Below are 21,210 nucleotides of genomic sequence, written 5' to 3'. Positions count from 1 at the left end.
GACTAATTTATACTAAAAGCCTTAAAGGTTTCCGTTGTATTAATTATTTGGGGATCATTATTTCCAATTGTGTTGTGTTTGGTAAACTAAACAGGCTATATGAGGCAGGGTTTGCTATTATTATAAGAAATCTCTAACAATGTCATGTAAAGAGTAAAGACGTTAAGATCTATGTAAATTGGTGTTGCCCGTATTGCAAGCTACGTGTCTTCATGTGTATGAAGGGCAATAAGCATCCCTGAGAAGAAAATGACCTTAAATAGGATAGACATAGTAAATCAGGTCACCTAATTACCAAAGTATGGACCATCTAGTGTGAGTCTACAAGTTTTTATTCCAGAGTATGAAGGCTACCTCCCTCTCTGTACCCCTTTTGTTATTCATAGCTGTTGTAAAGAAGACTTCATGGGATTTGTGGGGAACTAAGTTTCATTCAATAAGCTCACATGTAGTCAGAATCTAAGGTCTTAGATTGGCAAGGAACAAGAAGCACAGAGACCGTTAACAATATATGCTTTTGGTTTCAATAATTAATTAGCCTATGAGTGATGCCAGTGATGCCAATCAATCCACCAGAGTCTAGAAGTGAGGCCTTAATATAACATGTTACACCAACTTAACGTAGAAGTTTTTATTTTTTATTTTTATTTTTAAAGTCTATGGGTTTTAGATCCAATTATATTATGTTAAGGTCTAGTTAATGGGGATGCTCTTAAGAAATTTGTTAATGAACCATATTAAGAAAGTTATTATACTGTTTTTATGAGAAATAATAAAGACTAAAAAAAGGGGGAAAAAAAGTTGCTTTTTACTATTCTCTTAATTTCTACCTATGAATCTTAGAACTAATTATATTAACCAATACTCTTATACCTTCTTTCCCACTCAGACTTTCCCTAATGTGTGAGTGTCACTACCACATTCCTATTTCATAGAAAATTTTCAAGTGATCAACCTACCATCAAAGAAATACTCAAATTTTTGGGCCTTGATTGTTTCATGTTGATTAGTGTCCACACTTTTTATATCATGTATTAAGTGTGGAACATTGCTTGGAAAATGTGAACACGATATAAAAAAGGGAATATTGTATGAAGTGTCTATTTGGCTAACTTATTTTTTTCCAACTTATATTTTTATTCAGCTTATTTTTGTAACTACTTATGAGTCTTACTACACTTTTTAATACTATTTATAAATATCACTGTATTATTCTAACTAACATTTACCTTTATTTACAATACTTTCAGCAAAATAAACAAATTCCACACAGACCTAAAGTAGTGTACATTCATGTGTGAAACAATAATTTCTTTCTTCTTCTTCTTCTTCTTTATTTTTTATTTATTTTTTTGTTTATAGAGCATGGTGCCGCACGGCATGGGCCATCTCAACGATTTGGGAGTTCAAAAAGGAATTACTTTTATAAATATTGAGAAGACTTGGGCCTTATTGGGCGCCATGTGTGGTCTGGGCCCATACTAGGCTCCACATTTGATGAAGACTTGGGTTTTCAGTGGGCCCAAAAGAAAACCTAGCAACTTATGATACAGCTTTGAACTCTCACTGGGCGAGCGCCCAATCTGTGTGACTTCTTCTTTTGAATTTCCATGGGCTTGAGTTGCACGAAACCCACTCCAGAATAAGGGCCCTAAAAATTGACTAGTGGTGTTACCCAGTTTTAATCAATCTTTTAGCATTTTGTTTTGGCATCAATTGACCACTTTCATGAGAACTTGAGACAATCATTGCAGAGACTAATAGCTTGCCCTTGTTATTGTTAAAATGGAGGAAAAGAAAATGCTGATATTTTATTGACCTAATCATGCTTAAGGGTTTTTTTTTTATTAAAAAAAAAATTCTATATAGTTATAACGAGAGAATGAGGATTTAAACTCTGAACGTTTTCGTTAAAAACACTGAGAGACACTAATTGAGCTCCAAAGTTATGCTTAAGATTTAGAAAATGCTAATTATTATTACATGTCTTATGGTACCTCAGTTAATGATTTTTTTTTTTTGGTGTGAGCGTGTGTGGTTTTAATATCATTATTTTTTAATTTTTCTTTTCCCACTAGGCAAGTAAAATCCAAGACAACGAATTTGCTCAGGAAAATTAGGAGTGTTTGATTTCCAGAAAGCTAAACTAAACATTGAGATATCCATGAGCCCTATTGGCTGAATCATAAAGTGAATTTTAACTAGAGCAAATGGCCAATGATAGATTGACACAAAATGAGTGAAGGGGCCACCAGGTGAGCTGCCACAAATGCAAGTCAAAATAAAAGGCTACACACGGAGCTGACACAACATACTAGTTACACGGTTACACCTACTCAACCTACTTATAATTTAAAAAAGATTAGTTAATACATGATAAGTTGTTATCGGTGAAATATAGAGTAATATCCAAAAAATAATATAGAGAATTTGTATTCCTAGAAGTGAGGCCTTAATATAACATGTTACATCAACTTAAAAGTAGAAGTTTTTTATTTTTTAATTTTTAATTTTTTTAAGTCTATGGGTTTTAGATCCGGCCAATTATATTATGCTAGGATCTAGTTAATGGATACTTTTAAGACATTTGTTAATGAACTATTTAATAAAAGTTTTTACACTACTTTTATGAGAAATATAAAGACTATAAAAAAAAAAATCAGTTGTTTTTTAATCACTATTCTTGTAATTTCTGCCTATTAATTTTATATCTAATTATATTAACCAATACTCTTACAACTTCTACCCCACTTGGTCTTTCCCTTATGTGTGAGTCACTATAACATTCCTATTTCATAGAAATTTGTTTCAAGTGATCAACCCCCTCTCAAAAAAACATGAGTTTTTAGGCTTCGATTCTTTTATATTTATCAATGTCCACACTCTTTTTACATCATATATTAAGTGTGGAACATTGCTTGGAAAATGTGAACACGATATAAAAACGGGGAATATTGTATGAAGTAGTGTACATTCATGCGTGAAACAATAATTCTCTCTCACTTTCTTTTCCTTCTTTTTATTATTTTTTTATTATTATTATTTTTTTTATAGAGCATGGTGCCGCACGGCATGGGCTCAACGATTTGGGCGTTGCAAAAAGGAATGACTTTTTCAAATACTGAGAAGACTTAGGCCTTATTGGGCGCCATGTGTGGTGAAGATCTGGGCCTATACTAGGCTCCACATTTGGTGAAGACGTGGGTTTTCAGTGGGCCCAAACAAAAACCTAGCAACTTATGATACATTTTTGAACTCTCACCGGGCCAACACCCAATCTGTGCGACTTCTTCTATTGAATTTCCATGGGCTTGAGTTAAACAAAACCCACCAGAAAAGGGCCCGAAATTGACTAGTGGTGTCGCCCAGTTTTAGTCTCTCATCTAATGAGACTAGTATGGAATGACTAGATACCACTCTTGGGATCAATTTACCACTTTCATGAGAACTTGAGACAATCATTGCAGAAGACAATAGCTTGCCCTTTTTATTATTAAAATGAAGGAAAAGAAAATGCTGATATTTTATTGACCTAAGGGGGTTTTTTTTTTTTTTTTAAATTGAATTCAATAGTTATAAGGAGAGAAAGGGGGTTTAAATCCTGAACGTTTCCGTTAAAAAATACTGGAATATACCAATGGAGCTCCAAAGCTATGCTTAAGATTTTGGAAATGCTAATTGTTATTACATGCCTTATGGTACCCAAGTTAATGATTTTTTGTGTGTGTGAGTGTGTGTTTTTAATATTATTGTTTTTTTAATGTTTTTTTTTCCCACTAGGCAAGTAAAATCTAAGACAACTGCTCAGGAAATTAGGAGTGTTTGATTTCCAGAAAGCTAAACTAAAAACTTTGAGATATCCACGAACCCTATTGGCTGAATCATAAAGTGAATTTTAACTAGAGTAAATGGCCAATGATAGACTGACACAAAATGAGTGAAGGGGCTACCGGTTGAGCTGCCAGAAATGCAAGTCAAAATGAAAGGTTACACACAGAGCTGACAACATACTAGTTCCACCTACTCAAGCTACTTATAATGTCAAAGAGAATTGTTATGGTAGTTGAGCTCCAAAACCAACTTCAAATCCACCTATGTAGTAGTATCTTCCCTCCACTTCTGCTTCCTGACCTGCTCTGCCTATAAATTCCCACACCATTCTCATCCTTAAACACCAAATTCACAGACCCAACTTTTCTTTGTTCTATCAAAACCTTTAATCCCTCACATTTCTCAGACTCCTATACTCAAACATCAAGTAACAAATTTCACAATGGCTTTCCCAAGTTTTGTTCCAATATTGGCAATGATTGTGGTCTTGATTATTCCAGTTTATGGGCAAATCAATAGCCCATGCAGTGCTTCAATGATTTCTAGCTTCAGTCCTTGCATGGGTTTTGTCACAAATAGCAGTGCCAATGGTACCTCACCAACTGCTGACTGTTGCAACTCTCTGAAGTCCCTCACAAGTGGTGGCATGGGTTGTTTTTGCCTCATTCTAACTGGAAACATTCCCTTCCAAATACCCATTAACAGGACCATGGCCATTTCTCTTCCTCGAGCTTGTAACATGGCTGGTGTCCCTGTCCAATGCAAAGGTAAAATCTTTTACATACCATTTCATTAGGCAGGTCTTTATGGTACTATTCTATCAATCTTTGGAGACACTAATGAAATTTTTTGTACATTTGCAGCCTCTGCTACACCACTTCCTGCTCCAGGTACCCTTTCAATTTCCTACTTTGAACTATCACTATTTCTAATTTTTGTTTCTCCATAACTTATTTTTCAATTTTTATATATCAAAATATACCTAGAAAAAGAAATAAGTATAGAAAAGTTACACTAAAAGTGCAATTTGAAACCAAATTACTAAACAGGCACACTTGACTAACTCAGGTCTGTGTAGCTATCCCATTTTACACACCGAATAATTTTGGGGAGAAATCTAATATTTCTACATATTGTTACTGGAATTTTTATAGCTCACACTTCAGAGGCCAGAATTGGCTAAGATAACTCTGCATTGACTGTTACCAAAAAAATGAAAACAGAAGAAAGAAAGAAACTCTGCATTTTTCCCCCTAATTATGGGTTTATTTTACATGTTCGAAATCGATTGGCAGGTCCTATCTCAATTGCGCCAACACCTCTTCCTGAAGCCTCTGCTCCTAGTCCTAAAGGTATTATGCAAACTATCAATCATAATTCATAGCTATAGTAATTAAAAGGCATACATATTATTGTTTGAGTTGTTGGTGCTACTAATGCTTGATATTAATATCAAATAATGATAAATTATCGACTGCTTCAAAAAATTAAACTATTAATGAATAATAAATTTAGTACCCGTTTGGGTACTGATGAAAAGGGACGTGTCTGCGTCTGCGTTTCCCCTTTTTTTTTTTTGAGTATTTTGTGGCTTTCCCAGCATAGGACTTATAAATCTCTTTTTTTAACCAAACTTTTATTAAAAATGGGTCCCACGACATTATTCACATATTTAAAAATTATTTTGTTACAGTGTTTTTAGTTTTCAGTTTTTAGCAAAGTAAACGGTATTCAAACTCCAAACACACCATCATATAACTATAATTCTAACTAATAATTTATTTTGGTCATCAGCTTCTTCTGTCTCAGAACCCACATCGCCTGCTCAGGCACCAGAAGCTGACACAACACCACTTTTAACACCTCCATCTACAACAAGTTCCGAAGCTCCAACTGCTACTACTGGGAGCCGTCCAGTTGTGACCCCATCTTCTGCCATGCCCTCTCACAGTCTCTCATCATCTCTTCTGCTATTTGCATTAGGACTGTTTGTTATGAGCTACTGCTAGGTCCTTGGCATGCACTTATATATTGTTTGATAAGTATTAATTTTTGAGTGTGTGACTATTGTTTTGGGCTTGTTCAGATTATTGACAGCCCTGTTGGATGATTATTTAATTATATGAGATTGCATTCTTTGTAATATATATACATGTATTGGTGGAAATAAAGGTTTGGTTATTGTGCTTTAGAAAAATTTTGTTCATTATTAGAGAGGAAAGTCCGAGCTCCATGAGCCCATGTCTAAGCTTAAGTAGGCTTTTAGGCCCACAATCTAGGCCCAAATCAAGAACTTTCGCCAAACTAGTTAGCTGATCAAAAAGTATTTGCCTTGAAAAGTCTACTATTGACCCGATCACTCTCTGTGCATGGGTTTATGAATGGGGCCTCAACCCCCCAAGTGTGTGGGAGATTACCGATTGACACACTACTCGACATAAGTGGGCCCAAGCATGAGTGCAATCTTCATTCGTCTACTACTTTACTAACTTACAATACTTTTTTTTTGTTGAGACACGTTAGCAACATTATCACTCTCAATGCTAATATGGGATGAGATACAAAAAGCCATCTTAAGGCATGGTAAACTAGCTAGAGGATCTAATTTTGGCCATTGAACAAACTTGCACAATACCAATAATTATAGAATATTTCAGAAATACAGTTAATAAGTTAATAAAAATATAATCTCCACTCTTACCTAAATATTGAATCCTATTAATTAAAATTATTATGAGAACTATTATTCAAATATATATATATATATATATATATATATATATATATATATAAAGTGTAAACACCAAGATAAACAAGCTTTTGAGCTCGTGTTAAAATTAAAGACTAAATTTACACGTATTATTTTACTTATGTAAACATATAATGCATGAAAATCGTGATTTTAAGTCATCATTTTTTAATATGTTATGCGTGTACGAATAAAAGTATAAAAGTGTCCATAACAAACACGACACAAAATTAAATAACTGTTTTATGTATCATGTATGCACTATTGAATTCTCTAGGTAAGACTAACATGCCAAACCTATTTTGCAAACGCATTTCTATGTCAATGGCTTTCAAGCGCTCCCCATTGTGCACCATTTTTATCCTATTCATACTCTTCTCTTGCTCTCCATCTCTTGCTAGCTCCTCTACCTCAACCTCTACTTTCCCAAGTACCATTTGCAACTCCACACCCCATCCATCATTCTGCAAATCCAAATTACCACCAAATAAGCTCAGCACCATTCATGACTATGGCATGTACTACCTTCACCAGTCCCTATCATTTGCAAAAGGCTTTCTTTCGCTAGTCAAATCATACCCAATAATATTCCATTCCTCATATTCTATATCCGCCATTCATACCCTCAAAGATTGTCAGCTTTTAGCCGACTTGAACGTGGATTTCTTGTCAAAAACGTTCCAAACTATTAGCTCCACAAACAGTCTAAGTAGCATGCAAGTCGAGGATTTGCATACATTGCTTAGTGCCACTTTGACAAACCATGAAACATGTTCTGATGGTCTTTTAGAGTTAACATCTGAATTAGACTCTAGCCTTAAAAATAGTCTCTTGGGTCCTCTCTCTAATGGAACTAAGCTGCATAGCATATCACTTGCGCTTTTTAAGCATGGTTGGGTTCCAAAGACAAACACAAAAAGTTTCCCAACAGAAAGAAACCACATTATGTTTTCCAATATGGAAAAGATTATGAATGGTCTTTTTCCTTTAAAATTGTCCATAACTGGAAGGGGGTTGCTTCAAACAACTCTTGGAAATGTGTTGGTGAGCCGAACGGTGTTTGTGAACCCAGGTGGTCGTGGAGACTTCACCACTATCAATCAAGCTGTGGCTGCTGCACCAGAAAATACTGATATTAGTGATGGATACTTTGTCATTTACATTGCAGCTGGAGTTTATAATGAGTATGTTTCCATTGATAATAACAAGCGCTATTTGATGATGATTGGGGAAGGTATCGGCCGGACTGTGATCACAGGCAACCACAACAATGCGGATAATTGGACTACATTTAATTGTGCAACATTTGGTAAGCACCAATATTGGAAATTATATATTAAATAAGGTAATATCTTATATTAACATTTAAGATTAGATCTTATAAGATAAGATCTTAGAACCCCTTTCTCTCTTTTTGTGTGTTCGTTTCTCAAAAAAAAAAAAAAAAAGATTAGATCTTATAAAAAACATATTTAAGATTAGATAGATATGATAACCTCTAAAAAAAGTTATATATTCTACGCCATAGTTATCTTATATTCTATTAAAAATTTTGTGAAAATTAATATTGTTATAGTTGTCTTAAATTCTATTAAAACTTTTGTGGAAATTAATATTGTTGATAGGACAAAAGTTACGCATTGTTCCTTAAGTGCAATATATTAGTTTTTTTTAAAAAAAAATTTAAATATATGGTTGCATTGACTTATAAAACAAAAATCATATTGTCTTGTCCAAGGAAAATTGAATCTAATACATCTATATATTTGAATATAATTGAACAACCTAATGTACTAGTGTACTTAAGAAACTAACCTTAAATGTTACCCTTGGTGATAAACCCATCTCTCTTCCTTTGAACAATTTTATGATACTAACTTAGTTATAATGATCTATAATTCTATGCACTATAATTTCTATTTCAGCTGTAGGTGGGCAAGGGTTTGTTGCTAAGGAAATATCATTTCGTAACACTGCCGGACCAAAGAAGGGCCAAGCTGTGGCTGTACGAAATGGGGCCGACCTGTCCACATTTTATAGATGCAGTTTTGAAGGCTACCAAGACACATTATTAACCCATTCTCTCAGGCAATTTTATAAAGGATGTGATATTTATGGTACAATTGATTTCATATTTGGCAACGCAGCTGTTGTGTTCCAAGATTGCAACATTTATCTACGACTTCCATTACATGGCCAATGCAATGTTATCACTGCGCAAGGCAAATCTGACCCGAATCAAAATACCGGGACTTCCATGCATCTTTGTAGAATTAGGAAGGCTGAGAATTTAGATGGAACAGAAACATACCTAGGGAGGCCATGGAAGGAGTATTCAACAACTGTTTATACGCAATCCTTTTTGGGTAGATTAATTAACTCTAAAGGTTGGCTCACATGGAACGACTCAGGCTTTGCTTTAAATACATTATATTATGGGGAATATGATAACAGGGGTCCAGGATCAGTCACTAGTGAGCGGGTTACATGGCATGGTTACCATGTCATGAACGAAAAACAGGCGTATCATTTCACAGTGTGCAATTTTATACAGGGTAATAAGTGGTTGCCTGCAACACATGTGCCTTACACTTGTGGTTTACTATAAATTGCACTTTGAGATCCTTCAATATGTCTCTTTCTTATTGTTCTTGTAGCTGCTTTTCTATAATCAATTAATGTATGAGCATAATTGTGGATCATTTCAATAATATCCAATCCAAGATTTGGATGGTGAACTCTTGCAACCAAGCAACATCCATCTCTAGCTACCATATTATTATCATTATTGTTATTATTATTGTTGTTGTTGTTATTATTATTGTTTATTAATTATTATTATTATTATTATTACTACTACTGCTATTATTATTATTACTATTATTATTATTATTATCATTATCATTATTATCATTATTATTATTATTATTATTATTATTATCATCATCATTATATTATTATTACTATTATTAGTAGTACTATTATTGTAAGTGCACAATTGCACCTGGACTCAAAGACAACTACGGGCTCAGGCCCAATGAGCCTTAGACAATAAAATTTGTAGAGCGTGGGCTTGAAACCTAGATTAGAAGTGCTGATAACTTGATAACGGGCTAAGAGTTACAAACACATGTAAATAACAAAAGATAATTGTAAATAGGCCTCCTCGGACGTAAGCCGAAGACTACTTCTGTATTATTTCTGTTTCTTACTTAAAAGTTACAATTCTTAGTTTCTTTTTTTGTTTTCGATCCCCTTTCTCTCTGACCTCCACCCCCCTTAAATACTTCCTTCCCTGATACTTTTTGAATAGTGACTAGAAGTTTCAGCCCTACTGTTCAGGGGTCACTTCCCCATCAATGCAGCTAGGGAGGTAGGTGCAGAGCCTTTAATGCGGAAGTGGCAGCCTTTGCCCTTGATATTTTCTTTAACACTGATGCATCTAGAAGGTTCAGGGTGCCCCCCTTTAACCATTAGTCTTTCCAGAGTTGTGCCTTGACCTTCATAATGAAGTCTTGAGTTCTCTTGGATCTGTCCAAGGAGAAGCTCGCCCTCGGCTGTACCCTTGGATCCTCGGCGTATGGGCCAATTCGTAGAGTTTAATTCTGGAGCAGGTCGGCCCTCTATGCTACAGTCCAAAGGCCCATATGCCCATTTGGGTCCTTTTACTCCCCACAATTATTATTATTATTATTATTATTATTATTATTATCATCATCATCATCATTATTATTATTATTTAATTTTTTTCAGTTTTTGGTTGAGACCATGTTATATCAATAAGCCTTTCAATATTATAACAGCCTCTTTTGGGTTAAGTGATTATCAGGCAACCAACAATTCTAGAGTTAAAATGTTTTATCAATATTGTTTTCCATTCCTAAATTTTGCAAAATGTTTTACTTTAATTTTATTTCTTCCATTTGTGTTTGCTAATTAGTTTATGTCCTACGTAGCTTAAAGTAGTGTTGACATGGTATCTAACTTTAATCAAATTGATATATTTTTAATAGGGTAAATTTCACAAACCTACCATAAGGTTTGTGATAATACTAAGTAGGTCCAAAACACTCTAAAACCCACCAATTTAGTTCTCAAAAGACAACTTTGTCCCTAACTTTTTTTTTTTTTTCAAAAAAAGCAAATTTTCATTTGTCTGAGAGTTTAAATATGTTTAAACTAGCATAAAGCAACTGTTAGAGATGTTATGCTAGTCTAACATGATTTTTAGAGATTTCAATCTTTTAAATTTTTTTTTTAAGAATCCGCAAACTGCTAAACAGCTAAATTAGCAAATTTTCAATCCTATAATTTGCACTTTTTGAGGAACTTGAAAAAAAGAAAGGCATAAAATCTCCTAGAAAATTGATTTTTTCAAAGAAGGGCCTTGTTGACTCAAAACGAAAGGGCATTTTTGGAATTCTACCCTTAAAAAAATAAAACTCTCCCGCCACTCAACTATATTTAAAAGCCACTACAGTGTATCCTTAGTACGATGATCACTCTACAAGTATAATTGTTTGTGAGATATAAGGGGCAAAGACCAAAGTTCAAGTCTCCAAAAGAAAATTTCACACATATATACATTTAGATTAGATTAAAGTATAATTTTTATTTTGTATAAAAAAAAAAAAACTATATTTAAAAGCCAGCTCAAGGCATGGCCAAACCAGCTATAGGATCTAAGTTGGCCACGGAACAAACTGGCACAATACGAGGTCAGACCAAAGTACATATAATGAAGAAACATATTTTAATTCCTTGTTTTCTTTTTCTTTTTCTTGTTTTCCTTTCTTCTCGTAGCTATATAATTTTATCTACCAAAAAGAATGTAGTACATTGTCCTTTCTTAACCCAAAAAAATAAAAAAGAGAGCCTATATAAATATAAAAAAGAGTGAGGCTATATATTTTTATTTTGTCTTTGAGTCTAAGCATTTTCTAAAGTATTGATAACTACCAGTTTTTTTTTTTATTTTAATTCTCCCTGCTTATTATAAGTGGAAAAAGATAAATTTGAATATGTTTCTTCTTTATGAGATAATTGGATAATACCATTGCCACTTAAATTAGCTCATGAAACCTTCTATTCATGTCTTTTTCTTCCCCCTTGTTCTGTTTTACTATTCCATTGTTTGATTTTAACCTTAAAAAAAAAAAACCTAACCTATAGCCTAAAGGTACTCGTGTCAGGACCACAACAGATAACTTTAAGGATCTGGCTTTTGTCCAGTGCCATTGGACACGTTGAATTGTGGACACGTGTCCAAGATTGGATATGTGTCCGTATCCTGATAGGTCTAGTGGCCACTAGACAGAAACTAAACCCTAACTTTAAATTCAGTTTGATTTATCTAGGATAGGTGTCCTTAGGGTGCATTTGAATACCACTTATTTTGCTGAAAATTGACAACACTGTTGCAAAATAATTTTTAAATATGTAAATAGTACTGTGAGACTTATTTTTAATGAAAAGTTGCTGAAAAAAAAAATTTGTGGATCCTGTGAATAGTGGACGAGACCCACAAAAAATGGCTAAAACACGCTTTTCCAAAAAAAAAAAAAAGTAAACACAAACACGTATATCCAAATGCATACTTAAGCAGCGTTTGGGTATAGATTTTTTTCTCTGTGTTTGCATTTTGCGTTTCCAAATGGTGAGACCCATGCTACGGTAGCAACGCATCAAGTGGAATGGCAGCAACTTTTTCATTAAATGCAACAATTTTTTCATTAACGTAGCAACTTTTTCACTAGAATGGCACTGTTTAGTGGGTCTTGTGCACTATTTACGGGACTCACAAATTTCTTTTTTCAACAATTTTTTTATTAAAATAGGTTTCATGGCACTATTTATACATTTAAAAATTATTTTACTACAGTGTTTTTAGTTTTCAGCTGTATCTAAATAGACCCTTTATACAATTGAAACCCCCTTGTTTTGTTTGTATAGCCTGGACGCCCTAAACTAAGAACAAGGGATACGATACATATTTTACTAGATTTCCTTGCTTCTAGTTGGTATTTAAAGAACTATAATTTAATTTTTAATAAATAATTTTGGTCATGTCTGGTACTCTTATTTTTATTTTTATTTTTATTTTTGGTAAACTTCAATGTATTAGCTCAAAAAGACAAACATACTAAGGCATCTTCCTCACAAACAGCAGCCAAACTAGCTGGAAGAATGTCTAGTACAAAACAGAGAGAACCTAAGCAGTCTAGTGCGTTCTTTGCTGTCACATGAGCAGCAGCATTTCCACTTCTATTAATCCAACGAAAAAGACAAGAGGAAAAAGACTTAGCCAACTGACTGATGTTGAAGACCTGAGTAGAGATAGCCCACACGGAGATGCCTGAAGAGTCATGTCCGGTACTCTGTGAACATAAAGAAGTAGACTCATTTTTTACTATTCCAACTCAACGTTTTAAATGAGCAGCTGTTAAATATTAGTGTATTACCTCTTGAAAAACGTATAACCCTACCTTTTTGTAGACTGAAAAACCAATAGTCCATGACGAAAATCTCGTTAACATAAAGAAGTAAGCTCATTCTTCTAAAAGATCAGTTATTTTATGCCTAAAACTTCTCCTTGCACTCCTTCTTAGGATCGAAAAGTAAAAACTAGCAAGAAAAAATGGTAATAAAGAATAGGCTTGTCCATGCCAGTTTTTATCAATAATTGAAGATTCCTCCCTCAAAAATTTGTTGCACTACTAAAGTTCAACCTAAAAAATACAAAATGCACGGAGATAATGCTTTTCTAACCAAGATTCCTTTCCCTAAAGACTCTAACAATTGAGTATTGACCACTCCGATTATATTTCAAAAGAAGGTGTTTCAGTTAATTTGTAATGTTCGTGCAGCATGTGCATACAAGAAATGTAGGATATTTGATTTTGTTATACAACCTTATAATCTGTAACACATTAACAGAGGATTATTATATGATTGTGAACGTTATTATATGAGTTTATGTAAGATCTCACAAACAAATAATAGGGAAAAAAAAAAGAAAAAAAAAAGAAACACTTCACCTAAGATAATAATACTATGGATTTATGTGAATAATATGAAAAGAAATTTCACAAAGAAAGTTGAAAAATTACAACTGTAGAATAAAGGCATTATCACAAGACCAAACCCTAAATATACCCAAAACCTCTATGTGAATTTACAAAATTATTTTGCATAAAGAAAAATCAAAAAGGCCAAATATATATAACAATCCCAACTCGGCAAGACTTGTTATGGTACTGTAAGTGCACAATTGCACCTGGACCCAAAGAAAATTATGGGTTCAGGCCCAATGAGCCTTAAACAATGAAATTTGTAGAGCGTGGGCTTGAAATCTAGATTAAAGGCATTGAAAACTTGATAACAGGCTTTGGTGTGCAAACACTTGTAAATAATGTATGATAATTGCCGATGGACCTCCTCGGACGTGAGCCGAGGACTAACGCTATATTATTTCTCTTTCTTTTTTAAAGCTTACAATTCTTGATTTAATTCTTAGTTACAGACTGGCCCCTTTTCTTTGGCCCTCACCCCCCTTAAATACTTCTTTTTCTAATGCTTTTCCCCCTGTTACTCAAACCCTCTTTTTTCTAGATATTTCTTCCCTTAGTGCCTTTGAATAGTGACCAGAAGTTTCAGTTCTACTGTTCAGGGGTCACTTCCCCATTAATGCGGCCAGGGAGGTAGGTACTGTGTCTTTAATGTGGAGGTGGCAGCCTTTGCTCATGATATTTTTCTAACATCGGTGTATCTAGAAGGTTCAGGGTTTCCCCCTCTTAACCAACAGTCTTTCCAGAGTTCTGCCTTGACCTTCGTAGTGAATCTACGAGTTTTCTTAGGTCTGTCCGAGGAGAAACTCACCATCGGATGTGTCCTCGGACCCTCGACGTATGGGCCGATTCGCAGTATTAACAAATCCCTAGCTCAACAACTGATCGGCCCTCCCTTGCTAGAGCCCAAGGGCCCAAGTGCCCACTTGGGTCCTTTTACTCCCCACAGGTACATAACTAAAATCAAGAAAGAAGTAAGATTCCAAATCATAGTCAATCATGGTTTTGAAACTCGTTCAATGAATCCTGAAAGAGAAAAAGATTCAAGATTTTAAAAGTCAGACCGAAATTTGACTGAAGTTAAACCGTAATGATGTTATAAATAATTTAATAATTAAATTAAAAAAAAAATGTAACAAATTTATAAAAATAAACAGTATTGATCTGAAAATATAGAATATTTGTTCAAAAAAATATAGAATAGTAAGAAAAATATATTCACAACTTTTATATTTTAATACTTTTAGACCTAAAAAGTGTAACAAACCGATTGAAAAAAAAACGAAAACCTACTGTCACAATGCCATGAACCAACAGATGTCTTGTCACCTTTTTGTTTTAATATAGAAAAAAACACTTTACCCCAAATTTGGGAATTTACTATCACTTTTTATAACCCTTCAAATTCAAATTTGAAATTTCAAACAAAAAAAGAAACAAACAAAAAAATCTACAGCCACTTATGTACCCACTCATATCATATGTCATATCACCCTCTTTTCATTACAACATCAGACCCAACCTGCCCCCACTTGCCACTCTCTCCTTTACCATTTTTGTCTTCTTTTCTCTTTCACTCTCCAGGATTCTCCCCGTCCCCATAGGCTCTCTTTAGAAACACAGATTTGTCCTCCCTCCGACAGAAACTAAACAGCAAGAACCAATGATAATTAAGAAAGATCCAGTGATGGTGAAGCATTTTGGCCAAACAAGATATCAAGCTCTGGCTTCCGGTGAAAAAAAACGAGATATAGACCACTGCTGATTTTTTTTTCAAAGTATTTGTTATCCAACTGATAAAACCGTGTACAATCTTGCAAATTGGGAGGTTTGACCGCGGTCCAAGCGGTTCATTGCAAATTAAAATTTTTCAGTTTTATACTTCTAAAGAACCGAACTGATGACTGGTTTTGATTACTGCGATCCGACCGGCCGGTCCAGTCCAAATTTCAAAACCAGCCAACGTCAACATTTCTCACCAAAACAGCATTTTTATAGTTTTTTTTTTTTAGTTTATATACAATTTTAAAGTCTTATTTTTTCCCCCAAGTACAGCCATGCTTTAACTAGTTTTCAACAGTTAAACAATCAGCAAGAAGAGAGAAAAACTGCATCCAAATACATACAAAGAAGTATTCAAATTGAGAGTGAGCCATAGTACTCAGGCTAACGATGACTTATATATTTAAATGCAAGCCACATCAACAGATTAATGTAATGCATATGACCTAGAGGCTAGAGCTTGAGTTTATCTAAACCTCGAATCTTTGTATGTCAGAAAAAATAAATACAACAAGATAAACACATTATTGGAACAATAGCATGCTAAAAAAAGAAGAGTACACACTGAGATAAACACGCTTTTGAGCACATGATAAAATTCAATGTCTCTTTCTTGTATCATATATATGATTGTACTCTCTCTATAAGACCAACCAGCCAAACCTATTTTGCAAACACATTTCTATGACAATGGCTTCCAAGCTCTTCCCATTGTGCAACTTTTTTCTCCTATTAATGCTCTTCTCCTACTCTCCTTCTCTTGCTAGCTCCTCTGCTTCCCCAAGTACCATTTGCAACTCCACACCCCACCCATCTTTCTGCAAATCCAACTTACCACCAAATGAGATCAACACCATTCAAGACTATGGCTGGTACTTCATTCACCAGTCCTTATCATCAGCAAAAGACTTTCTTTCGCTAATCAAATCATACCCAATATCACATTCCTCGTATTCTAAACGTACCGTTCATGCCCTCAAAGATTGTCAGCTTTTAGCTGACTTGACCGTGGATTTCTTGTCAAAAACTTTGCAGACTATTAGCTCTACAAACGGTCTAAATAGCTTGCAAGCTGAGGATTTGCATACACTGCTTAGTGCCACTTTGACAAACCAAGAAACATGTTCTGATGGCCTGCTAGAGTTAGCATCAGACTCTAGCGTTAAAAAAGGCTTGTTGGGTCCTCTCTCTAATGGGACTAAGCTTCATAGCATATCGCTTGCGCTTTTTAAGCATGGTTGGGTTCCAAAGACAAAGAGAGAGAGTTTTCCAACAGAAAGAAACCATTTGTTATTTTCCAATATGGAAAATATTATTAATGGTCTTTTGCCTTTAAGAATGTCCATAACTGGAAGAAGGTTGCTTCAAACAACTCTTGGCGATGTATTGGTGAGCCAAACGGTATTTGTGAACCCAGATGGCAGTGGAGACTTCACCACTATCAATGATGCTGTGGCTGCTGCACCAGAAAATACTGATATTAGTGATGGATACTTTGTCATTTACATTGTACCTGGGGTTTATTATGAGTATGTTTCCATTGATAAGAACAAGCAATATTTGATGATGGTTGGGTACGGTATCAACCAAACTGTGATCACAGGCGATCATAACAAGAAGGATGGTTCGAGTACATTCGATTCTACAACATTTGGTAAGCTACAATATATTGCTTTGGGTAATGTTTTTGTTTTTATATACATTTTACAATTTGTTTCACAAGCACTAAGTGTACAATAAAAATGATATTTATGATAACTTACGGTGATGTTGCACCAATCACAATCTTATCAGCTTAAATCAGAGACGGACCCAGTATTTCAAACTAGAGGGACTAGAGTATAAGGAAAAAAAAAACTCTAAATAAGTATTTATATAGTATTATTAAGTTATCATCCAAGACATGTACATAAAATCATTTTTTCTTAATACATTAAAGTGCTATCATCTTTTTCTCACAAAAAAAAAAAGAAAAAGAAAAAAAGATGCAATCATTTAGCCAAAAAAAAAAAAAACACAAAACACCATTTTTTTTTAGTACATTACAATCCAATTATTTATGAAAAGAGAATTACTTTACCATTGTTTCTTACTATTTTGTTAACTTTTTTTTGTTTCGTTTTTAAATAAAATTTGTTATATTTTGGGTCGAGGATTTACATGGCCGGATTTGGACTGAGCTAGGTTGGGCTGATGATTTTAAAAGGGAGGGGGAGGAGGGGGGGGGGGGGGAAGCTACTTGAAAGATGGGCTTAAATGTGTGTGTGTGTGTGTATATATATATAATTTTTTTTTTTGAGCTAAAAATATACCTACATCAGCAGTTAGTCTAACTACTGCTAGCCACCAAAAAGCTGTCTCAAAACGATAGTTGCCTACTCTGAAAAATTTTGTAAAATAATGGAATGAGACAAAGCTCAGTAAACAACATAATTAATGGGGGAATGGGGGTGAGAGAAATGCAAGTTTCATGATAATAAACATTTTACAAAACATGTTATAATTTGGGAATTTCCATTTAATTTATGCAAAAACAATTTCCTTAACCACATGACAAGAACGATAGGAATAGTTTAGTACCAAACTTCCAAAAATAACTATGAAACTACGTTCCATTCACTTTGAGCCATAAAAATATCTAATATCTTTTCAAAACTAGAAAACCTCACCCAAGTTGCAACAAGGACCAACAAGGATGGAGATATCACCCAAACATCATACCGCTACAAACAAGTTAGAGCCCAAACACACTAGCATGATATGTACCTCTTTTGGCATGTGGGCTATTGGCCCTGCCAAGCCTCACCCACACCCTCAAGGATTTACCTATCCCCTCCATGGGTAGCAAGGGATAACATGTCATGTAGTACCTATTTTGCATGTGGTTTCTTGGCCCTGCCTAACCTCACCCACACAATCAAGGATTTATCCTCCCTCCCTCCCCCCCCCCCAATGGGTAGTAGGGAATGACGTGTCGCACAGTACCCTTTTTGCATGTGGTCTTTTAGCCCTATAGGCAGCAGCCTCATCCACACACTCAAGAATTTACCCGTGTCATACAAAGTGTGAGTCTCCAACTTGGCTTGTTGTCACCAAGACAGGATAATCACTAACATCATAACACAAGGACAAAGCCACATCAAAAGCTCACAAGTTCAATGTATTCAAAATACATCGTTTACTTCCAAGTAGTTTCATAAGGTATTACAACAACCAAATATCCACAATATTCTCAAAAGTATTTCTTGTCAAAAATGTTTTGCATCAATATTTCCCAAATAATACAAAACAAGGTAATTAAGCACCTTTAAGTTTCCAATATACCATAAAGTCCATGAATTCCTTATCATAGGATTAAGTCAAAGTTGTTCATATTTTCCATGTCAACAATCCATGCATTTCCCCAAATGCAATACCAAATATGATGCATTTTTATATATAATATTTATAATAGGGTCACAACACAACCCTTTTAAGAAAACATAGATCCATATATATAACTTCCCAAAATGTGTTTGACCCAAAAACAACATTTATGCAACATGATTATTTTCCAAAAAAAAAACTCCATTTAAAAAGCTACTTACCTTGCAACCCGCAAAATTCTTAATTTTCCAAACTCCAAATAAAATTAGCTAGAACCTAAACAATATCAAGCAAACTTATCACTATCACAATGGGCATAAAGCTTGACATTGCATCTAGCTATGAATTATAAATTGCTAACTAAGAAATTAATTAGGCAAGCCTAGTATTTAACCTCACAAATAATGTATTCCACTTTCAAAGTTTCTCAACAATTTCATTGCAAGACATAGACTCCAACTTATCATCATGTCATTCCAAGCTTCACATTTACCATAAGAGATCCTAACACTTCATGAATTTCTTCCTCAATATACATGTCATTCCCCACAAAACAACAACATATATAACAATACCCACCATTACAAACCCCAAATGTAAATTCTCCACTAGCTCCAAATACACAATAAAAATTAGATTCATCAACTATTTCACATTAAAAGCCAAAACCCCTAAATTTTCACCACTTAGCTAACCACCATTGTAAAAATCATAAACCCACTCATCAAATACATCCACCTTGACCAAAACCCATACATAAACACATAAATATCACAAACTCATACATAAAAACACAGAAATATCACTCCTAATGCTCATAAATCACATGAGTATTATTATTATTATTATTATTATTATTAAAGCTTAGATAAAATATATATATATATATATATATATATATATATATATATATGTATGTATGTATGTATATATAAAAGAGCCTCTAGCAAAGTGTATAAACCCACAAAAAGATTAGAAATTTTTCTTCAAATAGTAGAGGCGAGTGTGCCTTACCTTTTCCAATAAAGTTTTCTAATGATCCTTGATGGAAAAATAAAGTATATGATGGTGTGGAGTGTACCGGTGGCAGAGTGAGGGAGAGGAGTGTGTGTTGGTTGAGAGAAGAAGAACCAAGAATGTGTGGCCGGTCAAGAGAGAAAAGAGATATTTTGAAAATGAGTAGTGGGGAGCAAATGGGTAGGTGGGGTCACACGTGTGGCTCTCCAAAAATCTGATCCTCTCCTTTTTTCTTTTTTTCTTTTTTTTTTTTTATTGGGCTGGGCTATTACATATTCTATTAAAGATTTCGGGGAAAATAATGCTTGTGATATACCCATCTCTCTTCTTCTGAACAATTGTATGATACTGACTTAATTACGATGATCTATAATTCTATTCACTATAATTTCTTTTGCAGCTGTTGTTGGGCAAGGATTTGTTGCTATGAACATTACCTTTCGTAACACAGCCGGACCACACAAGGGCCAAGCTGTGGCAGTCCGAAGTGGGGCTGACAAGTCCGCATTTTATGGATGTAGTTTTGAAGGCTACCAAGACACGTTATATACCCATTCTCTCAGGCAGTTTTATAAAGAATGTGATATTTATGGTACGATTGATTTCATATTTGGAAATGCAAAGGTAGTTTTCCAAGATTGCAACATTTATTTACGACTTCCAATGCACTGCCAATACAATGTTATCACCGCACAAGGCAAAACAGATGTAAATCAAGATACTGGGACTTCCATACATCATTGTAGCATTAGGCCAGCTGAGGAATTGTGTGGAACAGAAACATACCTTGGGAGGCCATGGAGGGAGTATGCAACAACTGTTTATATGCAATCTTTTATGGATAGCCTAATTAACTCTGAAGGTTGGCACACATGGAACGACACTGACTTTGCTATTAATACATTATATTATGGGGAATATGATAACAATGGGCCAGGATCAGACACTAGTAACCGAGTTAAATGGCCTGGTTACCATGTCATGAATAGAGATGAGGCTAATGATTTTACTGTGTCGAATTTTATACAAAAAGATGATGAATGGTTGCCTGCAACAGGAGTGCCTTACACTGGTGGTTTACTATAAATTGTACTTTGAGATCGTTCACCATGACTCTTTAATATTGTTCTTGGAGCTACTTTTCTAATGTCAATTAATGTATGGGCAAAATTGTTTATCATTTCAATAATATCTAATCACAGTTATCTCTTTGCATCCAAGAACCCATCTCTCTCTTCCATATTCTTTCTTTCTTTTTCAGTTTTTTGGTCGAGACCATATTAAATCAGTAACCCCTTCAATATTTTAACAGCTTCATTTTGGGTTAAACGAGCATAAAGCAAACAATAATTCTAAAATCAACCATTTTCACAAAATATTTCATAACAATCAAGGTGG

General features: G+C 34.4%; 3 protein-coding genes across 3 annotated transcripts; all 3 read left to right on the top strand.

The window, feature by feature from the left end:
- The first annotated feature begins 4,165 nt into the window (after nucleotides 1–4,165).
- Nucleotides 4,166–6,028, top strand: LOC142625841 (non-specific lipid transfer protein GPI-anchored 20). Its single transcript, XM_075799573.1, has 4 exons — nucleotides 4,166–4,598; nucleotides 4,695–4,721; nucleotides 5,127–5,183; nucleotides 5,626–6,028. The coding sequence occupies exons 1-4, from the start codon at nucleotides 4,274–4,276 to the stop codon at nucleotides 5,838–5,840; spliced, it is 624 nt and encodes a 207-aa protein (XP_075655688.1). The 5' UTR covers nucleotides 4,166–4,273; the 3' UTR covers nucleotides 5,841–6,028.
- Nucleotides 6,029–6,898: 870 nt separating this feature from the next.
- LOC142623207 (pectinesterase-like) lies at nucleotides 6,899–9,188 on the top strand. Its single transcript, XM_075796603.1, has 2 exons — nucleotides 6,899–7,889; nucleotides 8,506–9,188. Exons 1-2 carry the CDS (start codon nucleotides 6,899–6,901, stop codon nucleotides 9,186–9,188), a joined length of 1,674 nt encoding a protein of 557 aa, XP_075652718.1.
- A 6,850-nt stretch (nucleotides 9,189–16,038) lies between these two features.
- LOC142624065 (pectinesterase-like) lies at nucleotides 16,039–20,898 on the top strand. Its single transcript, XM_075797568.1, has 2 exons — nucleotides 16,039–17,083; nucleotides 20,213–20,898. Exons 1-2 carry the CDS (start codon nucleotides 16,114–16,116, stop codon nucleotides 20,896–20,898), a joined length of 1,656 nt encoding a protein of 551 aa, XP_075653683.1. The 5' UTR covers nucleotides 16,039–16,113.
- Nucleotides 20,899–21,210: the final 312 nt, after the last annotated feature.

The sequence above is a fragment of the Castanea sativa genome, chromosome 2 (genome assembly GCF_040712315.1).
Source record: "Castanea sativa cultivar Marrone di Chiusa Pesio chromosome 2, ASM4071231v1".
NCBI classification, from domain to species: domain Eukaryota; kingdom Viridiplantae; phylum Streptophyta; class Magnoliopsida; order Fagales; family Fagaceae; genus Castanea; species Castanea sativa.
The sequence above is the reverse complement of the archived record's forward strand: the minus strand, read 5'-3'. Positions and strand labels throughout refer to the sequence as shown.